This window comes from Anomaloglossus baeobatrachus, chromosome 6, assembly GCF_048569485.1.
Source record: "Anomaloglossus baeobatrachus isolate aAnoBae1 chromosome 6, aAnoBae1.hap1, whole genome shotgun sequence".
Lineage (NCBI taxonomy): Eukaryota > Metazoa > Chordata > Amphibia > Anura > Aromobatidae > Anomaloglossus > Anomaloglossus baeobatrachus.
In genome coordinates this window covers 456,785,154-456,807,755 of record NC_134358.1, presented here as the reverse complement: position 1 = coordinate 456,807,755, position 22,602 = coordinate 456,785,154, and the positions used below count along the sequence as shown (strand labels likewise).

At 47.2% G+C, this 22,602-nt stretch overlaps 1 protein-coding gene and 1 long non-coding RNA gene across 2 annotated transcripts in view; both read left to right on the top strand.

Moving 5' to 3' along the window:
* Nucleotides 1–5,212: 5,212 nt before the first annotated feature.
* On the top strand, nt 5,213–7,177 carry LOC142244441 (uncharacterized). Its single transcript, XR_012724549.1, has 4 exons — nt 5,213–5,273; nt 6,332–6,696; nt 6,785–6,889; nt 7,030–7,177. It is a non-coding gene; the product is annotated as an uncharacterized LOC142244441 (long non-coding RNA).
* A 5,625-nt stretch (nt 7,178–12,802) lies between these two features.
* Nucleotides 12,803–22,602, top strand: part of LOC142244438 (ubiquitin-conjugating enzyme E2 E2) — a 329,602-nt gene continuing 319,802 nt past the window's right edge. The window contains exon 1 of the mRNA XM_075316658.1: nt 12,803–12,880. Within this exon, the coding sequence (XP_075172773.1) occupies nt 12,812–12,880 (69 nt within the window). The 5' untranslated portion in view covers nt 12,803–12,811. The remainder of the gene's footprint in view (nt 12,881–22,602) is intronic.

Genomic DNA, 22,602 nt, shown 5'->3' with positions numbered 1-22,602 from the left:
ATCTCATATTGGACCTTATGGAATATCTTCAGATTGGGGCTGATATATGGGAAATAGCCAACATAACGGAACAATGATTACAGGAACACGATGCAAACAAGGACTCATGGTGGGAGAAACATTCTCTGTCCTGAACGAACCAATTAGTTTAAGGTTTTAAGTAAGCGATTTTCATGGCTAAGGCTGCTTTCACACATCCGGTTTTTGCTGTGCGGCACAATACGGCGCTTTGCAGAAAAAACGCAACCGTTTTTGTTTGCCGTCGGTTGCGTTTTTTCCGCATAGACTTTCATTAGCGCCGTATTGTGTCGGATGGCTTTGTATTTTGTCCGATTTTTGCCGGATGCGGCATATTTAACCCATGCGGTGGCCGGATGTAACGTTGCCTGGCACGTTTTTTTGTGCGGCGAAAAAAAACGCATCGTGTCGCATCCGGCGCGATTTACAATGCAAGCCTATGGATGCCGGATGCGGCGTCCTGCGGCAAAAAACGCATCCGGCCGCCGCATGCGGTTTTTTGCACTGCGCATGCTCAGTATCAAGCCGGATCCGTCAAAAAACAGACGGGCCGCATGGTAAAACTTATGCAACGGATCAGTTTTTTTCGCCGCATCCGTTGCATAGGTTTTTGAGCCGCACTGCAAAAACCGGATGTGTGAAAGCAGCCTAACACATACCTGTATGTAACTAGTATTGTCTTATAATGTGATGCGTCTTAAAAAAACGAAAAGTACGCTATTTGACTGTTGTGGGTTTCTTGGCCATAACTTTGTCATTAAGCATTTTCCAGAGGTTTTCTAATGGGTTTAGATCAGGAATCTGGGCTGGCCATTTCTTTGTTTCAATGTTTTCTGTTTCAAGGAAATGCTTTACCCGTTTTGCTGTGCGACAGGGGCATTGTCCTGCATGAAAATTGCTGGCTGACTGAGTAAGGAACCACGTGTTGTCGAAGAAGGCTCTGATATATGTGTCGCCCAAGGGATACCGATTCAGCTTTCAGGGACGTCACAGAGTCTCCTTCTGTATATGGCAAACAGGTATGTTAGTTTTAAATATGTGTCGTGACGTCACTCACGGTTTGCGGTCAGGGTATGGGTGACCGCCACTGCAGATTTTATGAGCGTCTGGGGCTGATGGGGTCTGCAGTCGGATGGTGTGGCCTCCCGTGTGTGAGGCAGGCCCCAGGGGCTCAGGTGTGTAGAACAACAGGTCCCAGAATAACTCAGGCTCAGTCCAAAAGTCTTTCAATTGCTGTTTACTGACTCAGGTGTTATGGTGAGCTGACCCGGGCGATGCTGTGATAAACCAGGTTGAACCAGGGCTCCTTCGGACCAGTCTGAGGGTAACTAGTTAACTCACCTTCCTAGCACTTCTGTATTCGCACTGCGAGAGTTTGTGGTTATAGCCAGTTCATAACCTATGGTCCATATAAAGTGCACATAACCTGATGCTAAAATATATATAATTATAATATATTATTTAATTATTATATAAATTATTATTTAATTATTATATAATATATAAGCTATAATTTGTAAAGTTAACGCAACAGTCCTTGCGGGCACATTTTCTTGAACGTTACTTAAACTGGTCATAAAAACATTTTTAAACTAAACTTTCTTTATTAACTAAACTATTCTCTGCGGGCTGGTCTCCGCATCCACATCACCTGGTCATCAGCGGGACACAAGGTAATGTATACACTGGGACTTGCTGCAACCTGTTCTCCCTCCCTGACGGAGGGTGCTGGGACCTCTTCTGGTCGGCTGGGGAACAGCAGTGATGGGGTAGCGGCTGTTACCGGCAGGACCTTTTCTCCCTCACTGGCGGAGGGTGCTGCGACCTCTTCCGTTCGGTGAGGGGACAGCAGCGCGGCCTCATGGCCTCCCTCTCTTACAGAGGGTACTGCGACCTCCTCCAGTCGGGCAAGTGGCAGCTCTGGAGGTCGAGCCTTCGGCAGCCGGGCTAGACGGTGGCATGGCTTCGGGATCCCTCTCCAGCGGAGAGGGTGCTGTGACCGCTTCAGGTCGGAACGGCAGCCTGCTGACCAGATATCTAGCAATCAGGTGAGCCGAGGGCAGAGCAGCCAGTTCCCTCTCCAGCTGAGAGGGTGCTGTGACCGCTTCAGGTCGGGACATAGGAACTGGTTCCTCAGTCAGTGACTGGAGCGCTATGACCATCTTTTGTCTGGGGGCAGGAGCCGGATCCCCAGTCAGCGACTGGGGTGCTGCGACCGTCTCTGGTCTGACCTCCGGAACAGGAGGCGTTGCACCAGGCGTCGCACCAGCTTTCGACAGTAGCGCTGGCAGGATCAGCACACCAGGTAGGGCAGGGGTAGTTTTGGACTCACCCGGGGTTGTGCTGGAGACTTCCAGTGGCGGGGTCGCTGTTGCTGACAGTGGCTTAGACTGAGCATGGGCGGCACCTCCAGGCAGGCCCCTCTGCATGGACAACCGCAGGTTTCGGATCGCCATTAGCATTCTGACTCCAGGCAGCCACCTCCTGCCTCCGCTGTTCCTCCATGCGATCAGCAATTCTTTTGATCTCTACCTCCAGCTCCTCTGCTGACATGGGCCTTGACCAGCCCTGCTCCTTCTGACCACTCTCCGCTGACGCCATCCTGCTCCTTTCCTGGTTCATCAAGTTGTGTCTCTATTTCCGTTTCTCCTCTCAAAGGGCTAGTGCCGTCCCAACAATCCGGGGACAGATCAATCCTCCCATTTCCTCTTCTCATGGGGTCAGAGCGCTCTGGGGATCCTGGGACGGACACTCCTCTCCGTGGGCGGTTACTTTTTCTGTGCACGCTGCAGCCTTTTTGATGACGCACTTTCAGCGGCGGCTAAAATGGCGGCGGTTCAAATTTTTCAATCGGACCGCCGAGGCACACTGTCACCCGTCTGAACGGGTCTAGTGCTGGATCTTGTTCGTGACGCCAAAAAGAGAAGATGTGTTGCCCAAGGGATACCGATCCAGCTTCAGGGACGCCATAGAATTTCTTCTGTATGGCAAACAGGTATGTCAGTTTTAAATATGTGTCGTGACGCCACTCACGGCTTGCGGTCAGGGATATGGATGACCGCCACTGCAGGTTTTATGGGCGTCTGGGGCTGATGGAGTCTGCAGTCAGATGTAGCCTCCCGTGAGTGAGGCAGGTCCCGGAATAATACAAGCGGAGTCCAAAAGTCTTTTAACTCGTTTTTTCTCACTCAGATGTTGTTGCTGTGAGCTGACCCGTGCGTTGCTGTGATAAACCAGGTTGAACCAGGGCTCCTTCGGACCAGTCTGAGGGTAACTAGTTAACTCACCTTCCTAGCACTTCTGTATTCGCATAACCCCTGACTTGAAATACCGTGGGGTCTATCCAGGGAGTCGCAACTGCCTTTTCTCCCCTTTTTGGACCGTTTGCTGGCAGCGTGGACCAGGTGAGACGGCTTCAAGCTCTGTCCCCTTATGGGTCCCTGCATTGCTGCTGAGGCTCGGACTCTGTAAGGTTGGTGAGGTACTTGTAGTTCCCCTCACCGGCAGGATTAGCAGATAGTTAAACTGGAGTCTGCTCTAGGGACCTGTCCCCGTATGGGCCTAGTCACCAGGAGCACCTCTTTTTCTGACGACTCGGTGACCGTTCTCCCCCGCCAACTGTCACTACACCGCGCAGGGTCTGACTAGTGTGAGCGCGCGTATCTGCCTAGCAACCGCCGCGCTCCACTACCAGACTGGCTCTCCTTGTTTCCCTGACAAGCTCTGCACTTTAGCTCTCAGCTCCTCCGCTGCACCCATTGATAAGAATTGTAAGCTAGCCCCCCTCTGGAGACTACCCAAGGGTCTCCTCTAAAGGTGTGGGAGACCTGGTTGCTATGTGTCTGTGCGTACACACCTCATTCTGACCCTTAGGATTACCTGGAAGTACTGTCCCAGCATGGGTACAATACTCATTGGTGCCTGACCGGGTCAGGGGCGCCACATATACACTTACATTCACTCTGCCATGTAGCTGTATCAGAGGTTCAACTCATGCTGCAGAAAACATTCCCCAAACCATGACACTTCCTCCACCACCTTTCACTGACTTATTAATAAACTTTGCGTTCAGTCTTTCCCCAGTTTGTCGACGAACATAATGTTTACCATCAGACCCAAATAAAGTAAACTTGCTTTCATCACTAAAATAAACTGTGGACACTTCTCCTCTGTCGACACGTCATGCTCCTCACCAAAGGAGAGTATATCCTTTTGGTTCTTTCTGTTAGGCCTCATTCACACGTCAGTGATTCTGGTTCGTTTGTGCTTTTTTTCTCTACGTACCAGAATCACTGACATACGCAGACCCATTATAATGAATGGGTCTGCTCACACATCAGTGATTTTTCACTGAACGTGTCTCCGTGCAGCGTACCTGCGTGTCCGTGATTGCCGCACGGAGACATGTACATTTTTTTCTGTCATCGCTGATGTCCCACGGACCACGCCGTGGTGTGATCCATGAACCACGTGCCAGAAAAAAACGTGCATATAAAATAAAAATCATTTTTACTCACCCAGCTTCAGCCGCGCTCTCTGCAGCCTGTTCTGCCTGCTGCTACTGAGCCGGCTCATTAATGTCGTGCATATTCATGAATGCACGACACAGCCGACCCGGAAGCAGCTGCTGCGGGGGTCAGCGCCGGCCGGATGCTGCACCGCGGGAGCGTTCAGCACCATGGAGAGCGGGAGCGTGCACAGGTGAGTTAATCTCTATATGCAATCACGGAGAACGGAGCCCGGATTGCACATAGACAACCCACGTATCCTCAGCCAGCAGCGAGCCAGACATAGGACTAGACGAGGCAGGAGGGGCAGGAGATCCAACCAAGCGGGTCACCAGGCCAAAAACCCGCGTGAATTACCAGCATTACAAACGACACAAACGCAATTAATGGATGTGGCGGACACACTGGATCGGGTACGAACCAATCAACAAGAACCATCAGATACAGGTGAGCCTGACAAGGGTGATCAATTGCAGATTATTAACCTCTCTGATCATGTTTTGACACCAGGGGAGGTTTCTGTACTTCAAAAAGGGCTCACATTTGTACCCACGCACAGGTTGGACAAATTCACGTTGATTAAAGACTTATATCTGTTTTGCAGACATCTGGTTCTCAGAGTGATCCACAAGAAACCAGACATGCTGGATCATCTGCAGGACACGGACAGACAGGTTTTCCAGGACCTTCTTGATCTGCTCCAAGAAAATGAGGGTACTACAGGTCGGAGGACCTTTCCACACAGATGTAAGTCTCTGGTCACACCGCCACTCTCCCTAGTACCTGCGGTTAAAACCTTTTTCGACCTCGTCAGGACTGATATCATGAGATTACCTACCAGGGTCATTACGGAGAATAACCTAAGTCCTGCCGAAAAAACAGCCTTGCACCAGTTAAAGGAGAACAACTCCTTCATCATCAAGGAGGCGGACAAGGGTGGCAACATTGTTCTGTGGCCTACCTCATTATATCTAGAGGAGGCCCTTAGATAACTGAACAACGCTAAGTGTTATACCAGGATGCCATCTGATCCCACCATGGTGTTCCAAAAAAAAAAAAAAAAAAAAAAAAATTAAAAACCCTGCTTGATGGTGCTTGTGGCCTTGGCATTATTAATAACCAGGAGCGCAAATATATGTGGGTGGAGCATCCTGTTATACCCACATTTTATATGCTTCCTAAGGTGCACAAGCATGCCTCTAAACCACCTGGCCGCCCCATTGTGTCAAGCGTTGGAAGTCTGTGTGAGAGGGCGGGCACATACATTGACTTTTTTCTTCAGCCCCTAGTATTACAGCTACCATCCTATATACAGGATTCCTCTGACTTTATCCGTTTTTGTCTCAGTGTCACGATACCCCCTCAGACTTTAATAGTTACGTGCGATGTTGAATCACTGTATTCAAACATTAAACATGAGGATGGCATTGGGGCCTTGACATATTTTTTGGGGAAACAGTCGAATTCAGACAGGATGCACGACTCCTTTTTGCTTGACCTTTGTAAATTTGTGTTAGAACACAACTATTTTCTATTCGACAACGTCTTTTTCAAACAGGTCGCAGGAGTCGCGATGGGGGCGCGATGCGCGCCGGCTTATGCAAACTTGTTCTTGGGGTGGTGGGAGGATACCTACGTGTATCCTTCCCACCACTACAGGGAGCATGTTTTGCATTGGCGGAGGTACATCGATGATGTATTCTTTTTGTGGACGGGTACAGAGGAAAGTTGCCACGACTTCCTCAATGATCTTAACATCAATAATCATAACATCCTTTTGACCTCTAATTTATCATCCTCCACAGCATCCTTTTTGGATTTGACCATTAGATTGGAAGATGGACACATCATCACGAATTTATATCGCAAGCCGACAGCCACAAACGGACTCTTGCGCTATGACAGTTTCCACCCTTTTCACACAAGAAGGGGAGTACCAGTGGGACAATTTTTACGGGTACGCCGCAACTGCTCCACGGATGAAGATTTTCAGAGCCAGGCCTGCGATCTGACTAAGCGGCTGAAACACAGGGGTTACCCCAGGGGAGTTATCTCCTCAGCCTTTCAAAGGGCCAAGCATGAGTCTCAACAAGATCTGCTCATCCGAAAAGGACCAGTGGCGGACCAACCGTTACGATTGATAACTGACTACAACAGCCACTGGCAACAGGTAAGAGGGATCTTGCGGGAACATTGGAAGATCATTAGATCTGACTGCCAGACCGCATCCTTTGTGAGTGATGTGCCCTTTGTCACAGCCAGGAGAGCGCCCAGACTCAGAGACCTATTGACGAGGAGCCATTTTAGGAGACCGACGACGAAATTGAACAGAGGCATTACACTACGGGGATCTTACCCATGCGGTGAGTGTAATGTGTGTCCCTTTATGCAACCCGTCAGAGATGTTTTTCAGAATCCCCTTGACGCTGTCCCACACAGACTAAATGGATATGTTAATTGTAAGACCTCTAATGTAATTTATGCGATTATCTGCCCTTGTCAGAAGGTCTATGTGGGACAAACATCCCAAGAACTGCGGAAAAGGGCACAGAAACACATGTCGACCATCAACTTGGCCAGGTCTGATCAGAAAAAGGGACGAACACTCACTTCGGTAGCTGCGCACTTCCTTCAATACCATCAGGGTTCTTGTCGTGGGCCACGTTTTGTAGGTCTCCAGAGGATAACTACGAATGGAAGAGGTGGGTCTCTCCTGAAACCTTTATTACAAATTGAGGCAAGATGGATTTTTAACCTGAAATCTCTCACACCATCGGGGCTCAATGAAGAGCTACTGTATACCGGTTTTCTTGGCTAATACGTAGTCTCGTATTTGATTCTTACCCTCTCCTCCATCTTTTTTGGTTATTCTCCGCAGTTACAACGCTAGGAATGGTTCTCTCCCTCTTGTTTCCTTTGGACTGGATTGAGTGTGTGTCCTGCACTTTGGTTTTCTGGCTATATCGGCGGATACAAACAGAGACAAGTGGTTGGTAACCTTGGCGTTCATCTGTGGCTTTAAAGCATTGGAACCTCATCCAAGTCATCTTACCTGAGAGGGGTTATACCACTGCATGATTCTCTCTACCTTGAAGGAAACGATATACGGACGGCACCTACATCCTGCCCAATTACTTGTGTACCTACATGGACACTATTGGATGAAGATGTCCCTGCTGGTCCCGTGGGGTTACAATCTATATGGGTCTTGGAACACTTTGGCCGGAACCTAAAACTCATTTCTTGCTTTTGCTAGGCCAAATGAGACCTTGTGCCACATACACCATTTTGGAGCAATATAGATAGCCTGTCACTTTTTTGAGGCCAATTGTACATAATTGTGTGTATACATATGTTTCATCCCATACCAGGATGGCTCATCAATCTGGTTGCCCTCCTGTGCTACTCAATATTTACTCTAAATCTCTCTATGCTCCCAATCGGATAGCATTTTGTTTGCATCTTGTTTGCATTTTGTATACAGATTATGTTCCTCTCATGGGTTCATTTCTTCTTTCTCTTTGTGGTCATATAACATCATACCCCCAATTCCTACTTATGATTGCACCCACTGAGTCGCCCCAATTTATAGTTAATCCGCCGAATTTTCAGTGGTGTGCACAACAGCCATATTTTTATAATGCCTGTTTTTTTTTTTTTTTTTTTTTTTCCAACCTTGGGTGTACAGATATTGTACATGATACATCCGCTTTTGGTGGTACTAGTAGTTATTTTCAGCTCAGCGGGTGTTCTTTTGCTCTACATGCATGTATTTGTGACTAATAATCTTTGGGCACTTTGATACAGGATAAATCCACCTGGGTGGTACTAACTGTTTTGATGGTTTAAGAGGGATTCGAACTTTCATATTTGTGACACATGTTTTGAGCAGGAATTAACCTATAGCGGCCATCTTATGGGGATTCGCCACCTTTTGGTGGGCATATTATGTACATCTGTGCTTTACCCCTATTGGGTTAAAAATATTCTCTTTGTAATCTGGCATTCAACATAAATGTGTACATGCATATGTGTAGCATTTAGCTATGCCTCCTTATCGCCGTTTTATCTATCTTATAATATAGTTCTTGTTGACCTATTTATATATCCTGCGGATTTTATCTGCTACTTTACATGTCTTCAGATTTCTGTATGACACATCCTCCCTGGATGCTGTTTGTAACCAGATACTAATGGGAGATCTCTCCTCTGACCGGTGTTTTCACTTTAAGGCTATGTTCGCACGTTGCGTTTTTTACCGCGTTTCTGCAGCGTTTTTGGCAGCAGCGTTTTTGGGCAAAAATGCATGCGTTTTTGATTTCCAGCAAAGTCTATGGGAAAAGCAGAAATCCTGTCTGCACTTTGCTTTTTGTTCAGCAGCGTTTAATTTGCATATTTGTGGTCAAAAACCATGCTGAAAAAGAAGCAGCATGTCAGTTGTTTTTGCCATTTCTGCAGCGTTTCCTTAACATTGGAGTCAATGAGAAATGGCAAAAAGCAACCAAAATCACAATTCCTGCGTTTTTCATGCTTTTTACCTGCTTTTCAACTGCGTTTTTGGCTCCAAAAACGCATGCTTTTCTGGCATAAAATTAATGGGTTCTAATGTTCCTTTACACACACACAATAACCGAAAATTTAAATGTAAATAAATAATAAACTTTAGCTATTTTTCTGTTAAAATGTGCATAACCACTATTATTACATTAAAATTGTTAATTTCCCATATAATTTTATTAAAAGTTAATTTTATACTTTTTTTTCTCTTTTTTCATTCTTTTTGACTAGTTCAACTTTATTTCTCAGTGTCTTGATCTCAAAAACGCATCTGCAGAAACGCAGGTGCAAACGCAGGTAAAAAGCGCTAAAAACGCACTAAAAACGCGGTAAAAACGCATGCGTTTTTAGCGCTAAAAAATGGTCAAAAGCCATTTGGTCAAAAACCAAGGGAAGGAAAACGTGCAGAATAAACTGCAGGTACTCCGACGCAACGTGCGCACATAGCCTAACATCTGACATCCAGCTTTGCTGGAGCGCCGGGTGCTCTGACATGCGTGGTGACCTTAGCATTCTCTGCATCCATGGTAACCTAAAGGAGGAACATCATTTCCGGTCACAGCGGAGCCGACATGGGATCCTTAAGTATTTATTTATCTGTTATTTTCTCCTGCGAAAACCGGCTTTCTATACATATGATATATAGCATGGATGACTAAATGACTATATGATTATATGGCTAGATACATGGTACATATTTCTAGCTATAACGCTGGGTCCGGGTCTTAAAACCACCCCCTCTCCCACTTCCGGTTTCCATGTTTACAGCCGGCTGCCACGCTCAAATACGCACACCACTCATGGTATGTAATTAAGTTGTTACTTTACAATTAATTAAGACTGTGATCCTCTATAAATACCCGTTCTAATTGCAATCAGGGATACACTCTCCCCTGACGAAGCTGTTCACAGCGATACGCGTGGGGTCCCCCACATCCCTCCCTATTGTGGGTACCTCCTTGTTTCTGTAGCGCCCTTCACTGGTTGGGAGCTTGATGTAGCTTTTCACTTGGGCACCTGATTGTGAGCCATCTTTGGGATTTCTGGACAAGGGTTTTTATGATTTTCCTTTCTTTTTTGCATGATTCATGCCTGGTTATTGTAATTACTGTATGATTTGCATGCTCTTGTTCTGTCATATATTGATAGCTGCTATCCCATTGGACTCACTACCAGTATAGCTCACAGGTGTGGTCCCTATGTTATAGACTTAATGGTTAAGAGTTATTACATTTATGGATTGATCCAGTATATGTTTTTCTAGGGATCAGATTTATACATTGTTGCATATGTACACAGGGCGGTACCCCATAATTTACATCTTGGAGATGTGGGGGTTCTCTATTTATATGTATTTTAAGTGATTTTAATTGTATGTCTTATGTGTCACCTTGATTGTTTCAATAAAATTCTATATCAATCTTTACTATTTTGAGGATCCCTGTGATATATACATATATATATATTTATTTTTGGGTCTGCGCGTCTCCTATGCATGAGCTTTTTTTCTCCCTGGTTAACCCACGTGTGCTGTGATTCACGGCACATGGAGGGACATGTGCGTGTTTTACACGTCAGTGAAGAACATCTGTGTTTTTCACTGAGGTGTGAAACGGGCCTTAATGAGACGTTTGGTCACTACAGAGTGGGCTTTCAGTCCAAATGCTCCTAAACGTCATGACACTGTATGAGGAGTCAGATCCTTAGCCCCGTTTCACATGTCAGTGAAAAACACTGACGTTCTTCACTGACGTAAAACATGCACATGTCCCTCTGTGTTCCGTGATTCACGGCACACGTGGGTTGTCCATGTGCAATCCGTGATTGCATATGGACATTACTCACCTGTCTTCGCTCTTGCTGTCCATGCTGCTGAACTCCTCGGCTCTCCAGCGTCCGCCCACCGCTCTCTGCAGCTATTTCCTGGTCGGCTATTTCTGCTCTCATGAATATTCATGAGCCGGACAGGAGCTGCAGAGAGCAGCGGCTGCACAGCGCGTCGCAGGCAAGGCAAGTTGAAAATATTTAATATGTCCGTGATTTTCTGGTACGTGTTTCACGGATCACACCATAGTGTGGTCTGTGGGTCATCAGTGATACCAGAAAAAAAACTGATTTGTCTCCGTGCAGAATCACGGCCACGGGTGTACTCTGCATGAAGACACGTTCAGTGAAAAATCACTGATGTGTGAGCAGACCCATTGATTATAATGGGTCTGCGTATGTCAGTGATTCTGGTACGTATATAGAAAAAAAAAGCACATATGTACCAGAATCACTGACGTGTGAAGGGGGCCTTACCCTGTTCAGTGCTGAACTGGCGATTAATTCCAGCAGAAGTGTTGAACCGATTACCCACATGGGACTATCAGCTGTGTATCCGCCAAACTTCTGCACAACACAACTGACTGTCCCAACCCCATTTAGGCCGGTTTCACACATCCGGCTTTTTGCCGTTTTGCCGGATGCGGCGCTCTCCCGTACAGTTAATACAGTACAGTGACAGCGCAACAAGCGCCGGTCACATGCTGTCATGTGACCGGCGCATGTGACCCGGAAGTTACAGCGCTGTCACTGTACTGTATTAACTGTACGGGAGAGCGCCGGATCCGGCAAAACGTCAAAAAGCCGGATGTGTGAAACCGGCCTTATAAGGCAAGAAATCCCACTTATTAAACCTGACAGGGCACACCTGTGAAGTGAAAACCATTTCCGGTGACTACCTCTTGAACCTCATCAAGAGAATGCCAAGAGTGTGCAAAGCAGTAATCAAAGCAAAAGGTGGCTACTTTCAAGAACCTAGAATATAAGACATATTTTCAGTTGTTTCACATTTTTTTGTTAAGTATTTCATTCCACATGTGATACAAGTAAAATATATTTTTGTACCGTGTTAACCAGTAGAGATAAAAAAATGTATTTAAAAGAACTGAAGTCCTCAGTGGTTGATACCTTTTAATGGCTAACTGAAAAGATGGTAATAATTGCAAAATTCCACATGTGATAATTCATAGTTTTGATGCCTTCAGTGTGAATCTACAATTTTCAGTCATGAAAATAAAGAAAACTCTTTGAATGAGAAGGTGTGTCCAAACTTTTGTCTGTACTGTATATATCTAATATTATTATTACACCTTCTACATATTGGGATAGGATCTTGGAGATGGGAATAACCCTAAAGTGCCAAGATAACATGGAGCTAACACATGCTTATCTTTTGCAGGCGCAGCTCCTGCAAAGTTGCTGCGGTTTCTGGTCATGCCAATCTTCAGCCAATCAATGGCCACTGATCATCTGCAGCCTTCATATTTCTGTCTGAGCGCTGCAGACGATCACATAAGAATGCCATTTGACTTGCTCCAGGTGTTGTGTTTTTTATGTTATGTGCAAGTAAAATATATCTTTGTACCGTGTTAGCCAGTAGAGATAAAAAAATTTCTTCAGTTCTTTTAAACAAATTTTTTTATGTTATGTGGGCACTTAAACAGTTAACAAGGCTGCAGCTAATGAAGGATGCAGCTTACAATTTTATTTTTTTGCATCACTACTTTTCGTTGCTGAGAGTTACTCTTTTGCCCCGACTTTCCCTCCTCACACTCACACTCCGGGAATCCCACATGCTGCACGTAGCCCACTACATCACCAGGCAGACCTGGCCGGCACAATGCGCACGCGCGAGCAATTCTCGCGTCGCCAGTAATTACTGAAGAAGCGAGACTTCCCTGCGCATGCGCGGTTCGCTGCTGGGGATGCGCCGGGAAGTGTCGAGTCCCCAGCAGCGATCGGCGGTGAGCACGGTGAGTTCCCGAGAGGCGCTGGGACTTGTGGTTCCCCTGAGCCTAGACAGCAGCCCAGAGCGAAATCCAGTGCTGTGGTGACACACGGGGATGTGCGGAGTGCATTGTCATTGGCTGGCGCTGTGTGATCCATCAATGTCACGCTGGACGGATCCTGTCTTCTGTGCAGCTCTAGAATGTGGCCGATGGTCGCACGTTACATCGTATGATTGCGGTGTGTCTGGCGCCCGATCGTGTGTCGGAGGAGTCTGATCTTTCATTCCCAATCTTCGCCCCTGTCGTATCGTATCGCAATAGCAGCGCTGTAGTCTAGTTTCCATTGCCCGGGGCACTTTCTGCCCTTGCTGCACTACAAGCACCAGCTGCTCTGCCCCTCAGAGATGGCGCTGCTGTGCCTCAGGACATTGCTGCCGGCAGCCAGGGGGCCACATAATGCTCCATGTATATGTGCTACAGATTATTTCAAAATTCCCATGTAATCCAGCTCCTTCTATCCTGTGTGCCGCCTGTGCAGGCCGTGCGGCTGATTCACATGGTCCTCCAGCAGCAGACGCAGATCCTGCCCTGACACCGAGCCGCCTGCCTACTGCTAGCCAAAAATAAAGCATGTGTGATCCTGGTGTGCAGTGTGCGTACAGAGGGTGTGCTCCCGGTGTACCACCGGTGTCCGTACAGACGGTGTGCTCCCGGTGTACCGCCAGTGTCCGTATAGACGGCGTGCTCCCGGTGTACAGTGTCCGTACACCCGGTGTGCTCCCAGTGTATAGTGTCCGTACACCCGGTGTGCTCCCAGTGTATAGTGTCCGTACACCCGGTGTGCTCCCAGTGTATAGTGTCCGTACACCCGGTGTGCTCCCAGTGTACAGTGTCCGTACACCCGGTGTGCTCCCAGTGTACAGTGTCCGTACACCCGGTGTGCTCCCAGTGTACAGTGTCCGTACAGTCGGTGTGCTCCCGATGTACCGCCAGTGTCCGTACAGACGGTGTGCTCCCAGTGTACCACCGGTGTCCGTACAGATGGTGTGCTCCCAGTGTACCACCGGTGTCCGTACAGATGGTGTGCTCCCAGTGTACCACCGGTGTCCGTACAGACGGTGTGCTCCCAGTGTACCACCGGTGTCCGTACAGACGGTGTGCTCCCAGTGTACCGCCTGTGTTTGTCCATACAGACAGTGTGCTCCCGGTGTACCGCCAGTGTCCGTACAGACGGTGTGCTCCCGGTGTTCCGCCAGTGTCCATACAGATGGTGTGCACTTGATGTACCATCAGTGTCCGTACAGACGGTGTGCACCCGGAGTACCGCCAGTGTCCGTACAGACGGTGTGCACCCGGTGTACCATTAGTGTCCGTACAGACGGTGTGCACCCGGTGTACCATCAGTGTCCGTACAGACGGTGTGCACCCGGTGTACCATCAGTGTCCGTACAGACGGTGTGCTCCCGGTGTACCGGAATGTCCATGCACACAGTCAGATCCTAATGTATGGTTGGTGTCTGTGCACACAGGGCTGCACGATGTGGTAACAATCAGCGTCCTGGGCAGACATCATCACATAGAGGTGGTGGCCGCTCCTCTGCGTTGTCTGGGTCGCCCCAATAGGTTTGTGATCCACAGTATGGAGCCCTATGGTCATCATTCCCACATTTTATGAAGGGGGGGTCTAACTCTTAGGCTATGTCCGCACGTTGCTTTTTACCTGCTTTTTACCTGCTTTTTTGCTGCTTTTTCAACTGCAGCGTTTAATGCCAAAATGGTTGTGTTCTGCTTTTCAAGCAAAGTCTATGGGAATTTGGGTTTGTTGTCCGCACTATGCAGTTCAAACTGCAGCCTTTTTGTTGCAGAACTTTGGTCAAAAACTCAGCTTTGCAGTGCAAAACCCAAATGGCAAAAACAATTGACATGTCAGTTGTTTTTGCCATTTGGGTTTTGCACTGCAAAGCTGAGTTTTTGACCAAAGTTCTGCAACAAAAAGGCTGCAGTTTGAACTGCATAGTGCGGACAACAAACCCAAATTCCCATAGACTTTGCTTGAAAAGCAGAACACAACCATTTTGGCATTAAACGCTGCAGTTGAAAAAGCAGCAAAAAAGCAGGTAAAAAGCAACGTGCGGACATAGCCTTATACATCCACAATCCAGTGGCAGAAGGGGCTGATCCGCTGGGTCAGTAGTGGGGCCCGTCACTGCTCTTCCCCGCACATCAGAGGGCGTTTCAAGCCAGCAACCCGGAGGAAGTTTGAGAGGACATCTTTGAGCACTATTATTATTTTTATATACTTAAATGCATGTGTTTAGGGTTAAAAAAAATGTTTTGCCTTTGGGTTTCATGGACATTTTTGCTCTGTTTTCCTTCTATGGCCCCTGTATTAGGCCACGTTCACACTTTCAGTATTTGGGGAGTTTTTTTACCTCAGTATTTGTAGCCAAAACCACGAGCGGGTGATAAATACAGAAGTGGTGCCCGTGTTTCTATTAGGCCGGGTACACATCTGGCTTTTCGCCGGTTGACGGAAGCGGCGCACGCCAGTACAGTATGATAAAGTACAGTGGCAGCGCCGCAACATCCGGGTCACATGCTCCTTGCGCTTGTTGCGCTGCCAGTGTACTGTATACACTGTACTGGCGTGCGCTGCATCCGTCAAACCGGTGAAAAGCCGGTTATGTGTACCCGGCCTTATACTTTTCCTCTGAAAGTTCCACTGATGGTTTTACCTTGGAAATACTGAGGTAAAAAACTCACCAAATACTCGCCATGTGTCACTGTGTATTCTTGGCTGCCGAATGGATTAACTGAGAATCCATCAGTGAGCTCGTCCTGCCAGTACAGTTTGTAATGCTCCTAATCTGATTTATGATCATACTCCATTAAAGTTGACTATACGTGAAAAAAAAGCACCTGTAACGACCAAAAAAATGCAAACGTTTTAAATAAACCCGATACAGAAATATTTTTAGCTTGAAATACTTGCAGCAGTTAAGTAAAAAAAATCCTAATTCTCAAGATCATTGGTGGCCGCGGAAGTGTGACCCTACTGATCGCAAGCGATGGCACGTCCTAGCCAGCACTCGTCAGACGGCAGCCACCCAGTAAGCCTGCTCCATCCTCCAGCCGTCGGTGGCACACGTCCTAAGCGTTGCCCCTTGAGATCGGCGTCGTCTGAGGAGCGGTTTGCGGCAGCATCTCTATGCACATTGATATCCAAGATCAAGTCATTAGTCTTGGCTCTGGTAAAAAAGGATATGATGTCTGTGTGAACCAAACTATGATGTTTACATACGCTCGGGGAGGGGACGTGCGCTCTCAAGAAAAGAAAATCTGCATCTTAAAGGAAATTAGTCAGGTTTTTGCCACCTAATTTAACAGCAGAATAATGTAAAGACAGAGGCCCTGATTCCAGTGATGGCACTTGATTATCTGCTGATCAAAATGATTTTTATCACTAGAGGACTAGTAAACCTGCTTCCAGGTAGTCCTCCATATTCATGATGTCTGTGTACCCCATCTCCACCACTGATTGGCAGCTTTCTGTGTACACTGTATATGGGCAGAAAGCTGCCAATCTGGTGTGGGCGGGGATATAGAGTTCAGCATTCAGAGAACTGCTAGATCTGCAGCAGAGAAAACTGATTTTATCAAAATGATAACAAATAGGTCAGTAAGTGACACATCATTGGAATCAGGCTCTCTGCCCCTATTTTATGCAGATGTAGTGGCAAAACCGTGTGACAGATTCTCAGTGAAGGTGCTATCCCACTGGCAGAACTATTACTCACCTGTGCTCGGCCGGCCGGACGCATCATCTCATTGTCTAGACTCCTTTGTTTGTGGTAATAGACAGAGCACCTTCTCTGAAGCCTGTCCAGGTTGTGACATTGGGAAGTGTTTTTCTTCCTGTAAGCAGCCATGATTACTGCTGAGATGTCCAAGAAAATGTCTGCCCTCTTGATCACTTCTCTATCTGACAAATCCCCCACCCCTCCCCCCGAGACCCTCCAGGAAGGTTTTATACACCTGTGCATCATATTAGCAGTTTGTGCCACATTCACATTTGTAATGTTTTTGGGTTATATGCCCCTGTAAGGTGTATGGTAGGCTGGTTGTATAATGGTGGCTCTCATAGACTTGTGTGGTTTGCAACACGCTCCGTGGTGGCCAGGGTTGTGATCGCTGACCTCAGGATGATTTATCTCTGACAATTACGAGCGTACATTTTGCATTTCTCGGAGATGCGTTGTTATTTACATCCTCTGCTCTCACTTTATTTTTTGCTTTTTATCGTTCCTGTTGGATGCATCAAAGTGTAATGAATGACCTGAGTGACATTGTTCCCAGGCTATAATAAGCTGGGTCACCCAGTCACACGATACTCCAAGACCCGCAGCACTTTTTTTGTAAGGGTCTTCCTACTTTTATCCCCAGTGGGGAATTTTTATACCTTTTACATGTGCCCGCTGCTCCAATCATTGTCTATGGGGCTGCTGAAAAACTCCAAGCACATCGCTAGACCGCCCCATAGAGTAAATGGAGCGCAGGCCCGCTCTAAGGGGACGGTTCAACACGCGTATGACTTTTGCGAGTCTCGCATCGGTATCACCCTGCACGGCCTGACGCTCTCAGCTACATGGAAATACATGCAGCTGACTCGCTCCTGTCCGAGAGTGTGCGGCCGGGTGATACCAATGCGAGACTCGCACAAGTCATACACAAGTGAAACCGTACCCTAAGGCTGGGAACACATCTATGCGAGTAAAATCGGTCCGACTGGGCTGAAAAAAACTCGGCTGATTTTAGTTCACGTTAGGTCCGAGTGCAACGCAAGTGCGATGCTTTTTCTGAATAAATTAATGATTTTACTAGCGTGTGTAATGCGTATTTTTTACTATGTCATCTGCCATTCAGCTCTGCTACATGGCCGCTGACAGCAGACACAGACAGCCGTGTAGCAGAGCTGTATGGCAGATGACAGCAGACACAGACGCACGGTCAGAATGAACTCGGGTGAACTTCACCCGACTTCATTGTCATGCTGCGGCTCTGTCTGTGTCGCGTCCTGATTAGCGGTCACCAGTGAAGGACTCACTGGTGACCGCTAATCCCCGGAGTGACTGAAGTTAGTAGCCCTCTCTCATACTCACCGATCCCTGATCTTCGACGCTGCATGGCATTCACACTGCTCCGGCGGCTTTTACTATTTTGAAAAAGCCGGCCGCTCATTAAACAATCTCGTATTCCCTGCTTTCCCCGCCCACCGGCGCCTATGATTGGTTGCAGTGAGACACGCCCCCTACGCTGAGTGACAGGTGTCTCACTGCACCCAATCACATCAGCCGGTGGGCGTGTCTATACTGTGCAGTGAAATAAATAATAAAAAACGGCGTGCGGTCCCCCCCAATTTTAATACCAGCCAGATAAAGCCATACGACTGCAGGCTGGTATTCTCAGGATTGGGAGCTCCACGTTATGGGAAGCCCCCCAGCCTAACAATATCAGTCATTAAATCATCTATAACCGACAATGTTAATGAGGAAATCATTCAGCCATTTTTTAAAAGCTGTTATATTATCGGCCATTACTACCTCTTGTGGTAGGGCATTCCACAGTCGGACTGCTCTAACTGTAAAGAACCCTTTCCTATTCAGCTGCCGGAATCACCCCCTGGTCTTCAGTAAGGTGCCAATCCTTTATATTGACCACACATGTGTTTATACATATAAATGAGATCTCTGAGACGTCTTTTTTTCTAAGCTAAACAAATCCAACTTTTCCATCTTCTCATGATATGGGAGCTCTTCCATTCCTTGTAATATTTTCATTGCCCGCCTTTACGCCCTGAGTTGACTTTTTTACTGATGCCGTTTTTGGGTAGATACGATGTTTTGATCGCTTTTTCCTGTGTTTTTTTTTGCAATGTTGCTGCGGCAAAATTCTGCTGCGAGCCAACGTTCATAGGAAGATCATAATGACAGACACAGGGGTCATCAACGAACCCCCGGCTATCATGACAACCTATTGGCAGGCCACGATCACATCATGGGCACACCAATGGGAGTGGGGATTGACCCGTTCCTTGCTGGAGTGCGTTAAATCCCGCTATTAGAGATTGACAGTGGAATTTAACTAGTTAACAGCTGCAGGAGGATCTCCAATGCACCCACGTATGTTAAAGGCATATGATGGCTGATTAAATCAGCCATCATGTGCAGGGAAATATGCAAGCTTGGACATGGGCAAGGACACGACCTTTGACACAAATCTACTTCAAAGGTCGCAAAGGGGTTAACTGGACAACTCCTTTAAAGAATATGTTTTACTGGATTTTTAATTTGAGCGGAGTACCTTCTGCCCGACTGATTCTGGAAGTTTCTCTTTTTCTTCTGTGCTCGTCTTTTCCAAAATTATGCCCACTGGTAATAAAGGCGCAAATATTCTTTTCAGCCAACTGGGCGTGTACCACAGGACCTCTATGTGGGAGTGGCCATATTTTGATTCGCCAGCATCAAAGGAGCAAAAGTAAGCGCCCACGTAGAAATTTTGTGGCTTGCAACCAATTGGTCGAAGGCAAAATTTGCACCTCTATTGGTGGGGGAAGGGTGTAATTGTGGAAGAGAGGGGCGCAGAAAAAAATGAAAAACTGTTCCAGAATCAATGAATTAGCGAATGTAGGAGGAGGACTTCAGTTAATAGGATAAATCCCATTGTAAGGTCCTCTCCAAGCCAAGGAGCAGTATCGGATGAAGCAGTAAAATGGCAACGTTACAAGATTTTGATCAAGTATATATACAGATGGGATAATTTATGGCTATATAGACAACAGACTGAGCACCTTAAAGGGGGCTTCCAGGAAACCAAAACTATATCGAACCAATTAGACCATTAAAATAAGTAAATGTGTAATAAACGTCTACTGTCAGAACTGTCGTTTCCCCGCTTTTGATGCAGATAATGTGATGCCAGGTTAAGGTTTTCTTGTACTGCTATCATTTTGAGTATTAAAGCAACATGCTTTACTAATACAGGTGACATTTGGGACATCTCGTACATTACATGGTCCTGATTTGAAGTTTCCTTAGCAAAAGAAGCAAAGATGTACAGAGCATATGGGAGATGTAGTCTGTAAGCAGGAGACTGCACTAGGGCACAAATGGCTGCATATAAGAGGCTTAGGGGTACTTTACACGCTGCGACATCGCTACCGATATATCGTCGGGGTCACGTCGCTAGTGACGTACATCCGGCGCTGGTAGCGACATCGCAACGTGTGACACTAATGAGCAACGATCGCAAAATCGTTCCAAAACGTTGATCGTCGACACGTCACTCCTTTCCTTAATATCGCTGCTGCCACCGGTACGATGTTGTTCGTCGTTCCTGCGGCATCACACATCGCTATGTGTGACACCACAGGAACGCCGAACATCTCCTTACCTGCGTCCACCGGCAATGAGGAAGGAAGGAGGTGGGCGGGATGTGACGTCCCACTCATCTCCGCCCCTCCGCTTCTATTGGGCGGCCGCTTAGTGATGCGTCCGTGAAGCCGCTATGACGCCCAACGCCCCTCCCCCTTGAAGGAGGGATTGTTCGGCTGTCATAGTGACGTCGCTGTCAAGGGTTGTGCGTGTGACGCTGTCATAGCGATAATGTTCGCTACGGCAGCGATCACCACATATCGCACAAGCGACGGGTGCTATCGCGCGTAACATCGCTAGCAATGTCGCAGCGTGTAAAGCACCCTTTAAACTCATGAAAAAATCATCACAATAAGGTTTTTGCCACCTAATATGAGAGCAGCATAATGTAGGGGCAGAGATCCTGATTCCAGCGATATGTCACTTACTGGGCTTCTTAGTGTAGTTTTGATAAAATCACTGTTTAATCAGCAGTAGATTATCATTACAGGACTACTTGGCGTGCTGCAGGTAGTCCAGCATATTCATGAGCTCTGTATAACTACTAGATTTGCAGCAGAGAAAAGATGGATTTTATCAAAATGACAGCAAACAACTCAGTAAGTGAGACATCGCTGGAATCTGGGTTTCTGTCTCTATATTATGTTGCTCTCAGATGGGGAGCAAAAACCTGGTGACAGATTCTCTTTAACAAAAGGCGTCAGTTCACTGGGGGCGCATACCGTTTCCTGTATTATTTTAACTAATCAAAGGCAGGCAGCAACATTGAAAGGAAAGAAGAAAATGCCCCCACCAGTGCGTAGAGCAGATCTCTCACTGTGTGTGATGTAGTGATACAGTCCTGATCTCCTGGTCTATCCTCCTGCATGAGTCCGTGTGGGGGAGGGACAGTGCAGCTGAGTTTAGCTGTGTCCAATTGCAAAGGCTTTTACCAGCTCTCCTCCTCCCATAGTATTATCTCCTTTGCTGTATTGCCCCTCCCCCACCGTGCTTGTCTGGAGAGGTCAGTAATCACACTTATGTCTGATGTGCTCAGGCAGCTCATACTCCCTTTGCAGTGAGATCGGGGCTGGCTGTTGCACTCCTCACATGGGAAGTGTAAGCAGAACTGTGGAAACAACAGGCGCAAATAGGGTGTTACCAGGTATAAAAGAGTGATGTAGATGTGGGAGAGACACTCACCTTATCAGGTTGTGCAAGTCACAACCCCTCAAAAAGCATGAAAGTAAGGTGGTCGGCAGCAGTGCCGTAGTGTTGAGCTGGTTTGCAGAGTAGAAGAAAGAACAGGTTTGAATACCGCGCCAAGACCACAGATCCACCGAGAGTATGGAAGAATTGCTTTATTTACATGGGTCTACGCGTTTCAGGGACATTTCCGTCCCCTTCATCAGGAGTCTTGGCGCGGTATTCAAACCCGTTCTTTCTTCTACTCTGCAAACCAACTCCTCACATAGGAGTAATCCAGAACAGATATGTGTGAGACATAATGACTAGCGATGGGCGAGCACGAAAATGCTCGAAGGTGCGTTCCTCGATTCGAGCTGGTCAGATGCTCAACGCAAGTAATAAGCATTATGGAAAGTCAATGGTTGGCCTGTTCGAGTCTCCGCCCACATACAGCCAGCCATAAGCTGAGCATTTCTGCAGGGGTTTTCCTTGGTCACACTGCATCTGAGAATGCTGTTTTATACCCCGAGAGAGCAATACAGAGACTGTGATTGGCTCTCTCTGGGGGGTCTGCACACATCATGCAGTGAAGCAAGCCTGTGCATTGTGTTCGATGGAAGAAATATCCGAGCTCCTGCAATACTTGGCCGAGCCCTGCGAGTATCCGAGCACCCTGATGCTCGATCGATGAACGAGCATGCGCACTTATCACTAAGGCGGCTTTCACACATCCGTTTTTTCCTGTGCGGCACAATCCGGCGCTTTGCAGAAAAACCGTAACCGTTTTTTTTTTTGCCGCCGGTTGCGTTTATTTTGCATAGACTTTCATTAGTGCCGGATTGTGCCGCATGGGCTTGCGTTCGGTCCGGTTTTTGCTGCATGCGGCAGATTTAGCCGATGCAGCGGCCGGATGGAACGTTGCCTGACACGCTTTTTTGTCCAACAAAAAAAAAAGCCGCATCCGGCCGATGCGGTGCCATTTGCAATGCATGCCTATGGACGCCGCATGCGTTTTTTTTTCACTGCGCATGCTCAGTAGCATGCCGCAAGCTGCAAAAACCGGACGGGCCGCATGTCAAAAACTTATGCAAAGGATGCGGTTTTGTCGCCGCATCCATTGCATAGGTTTTAGGGTATGTGCGCACGTTG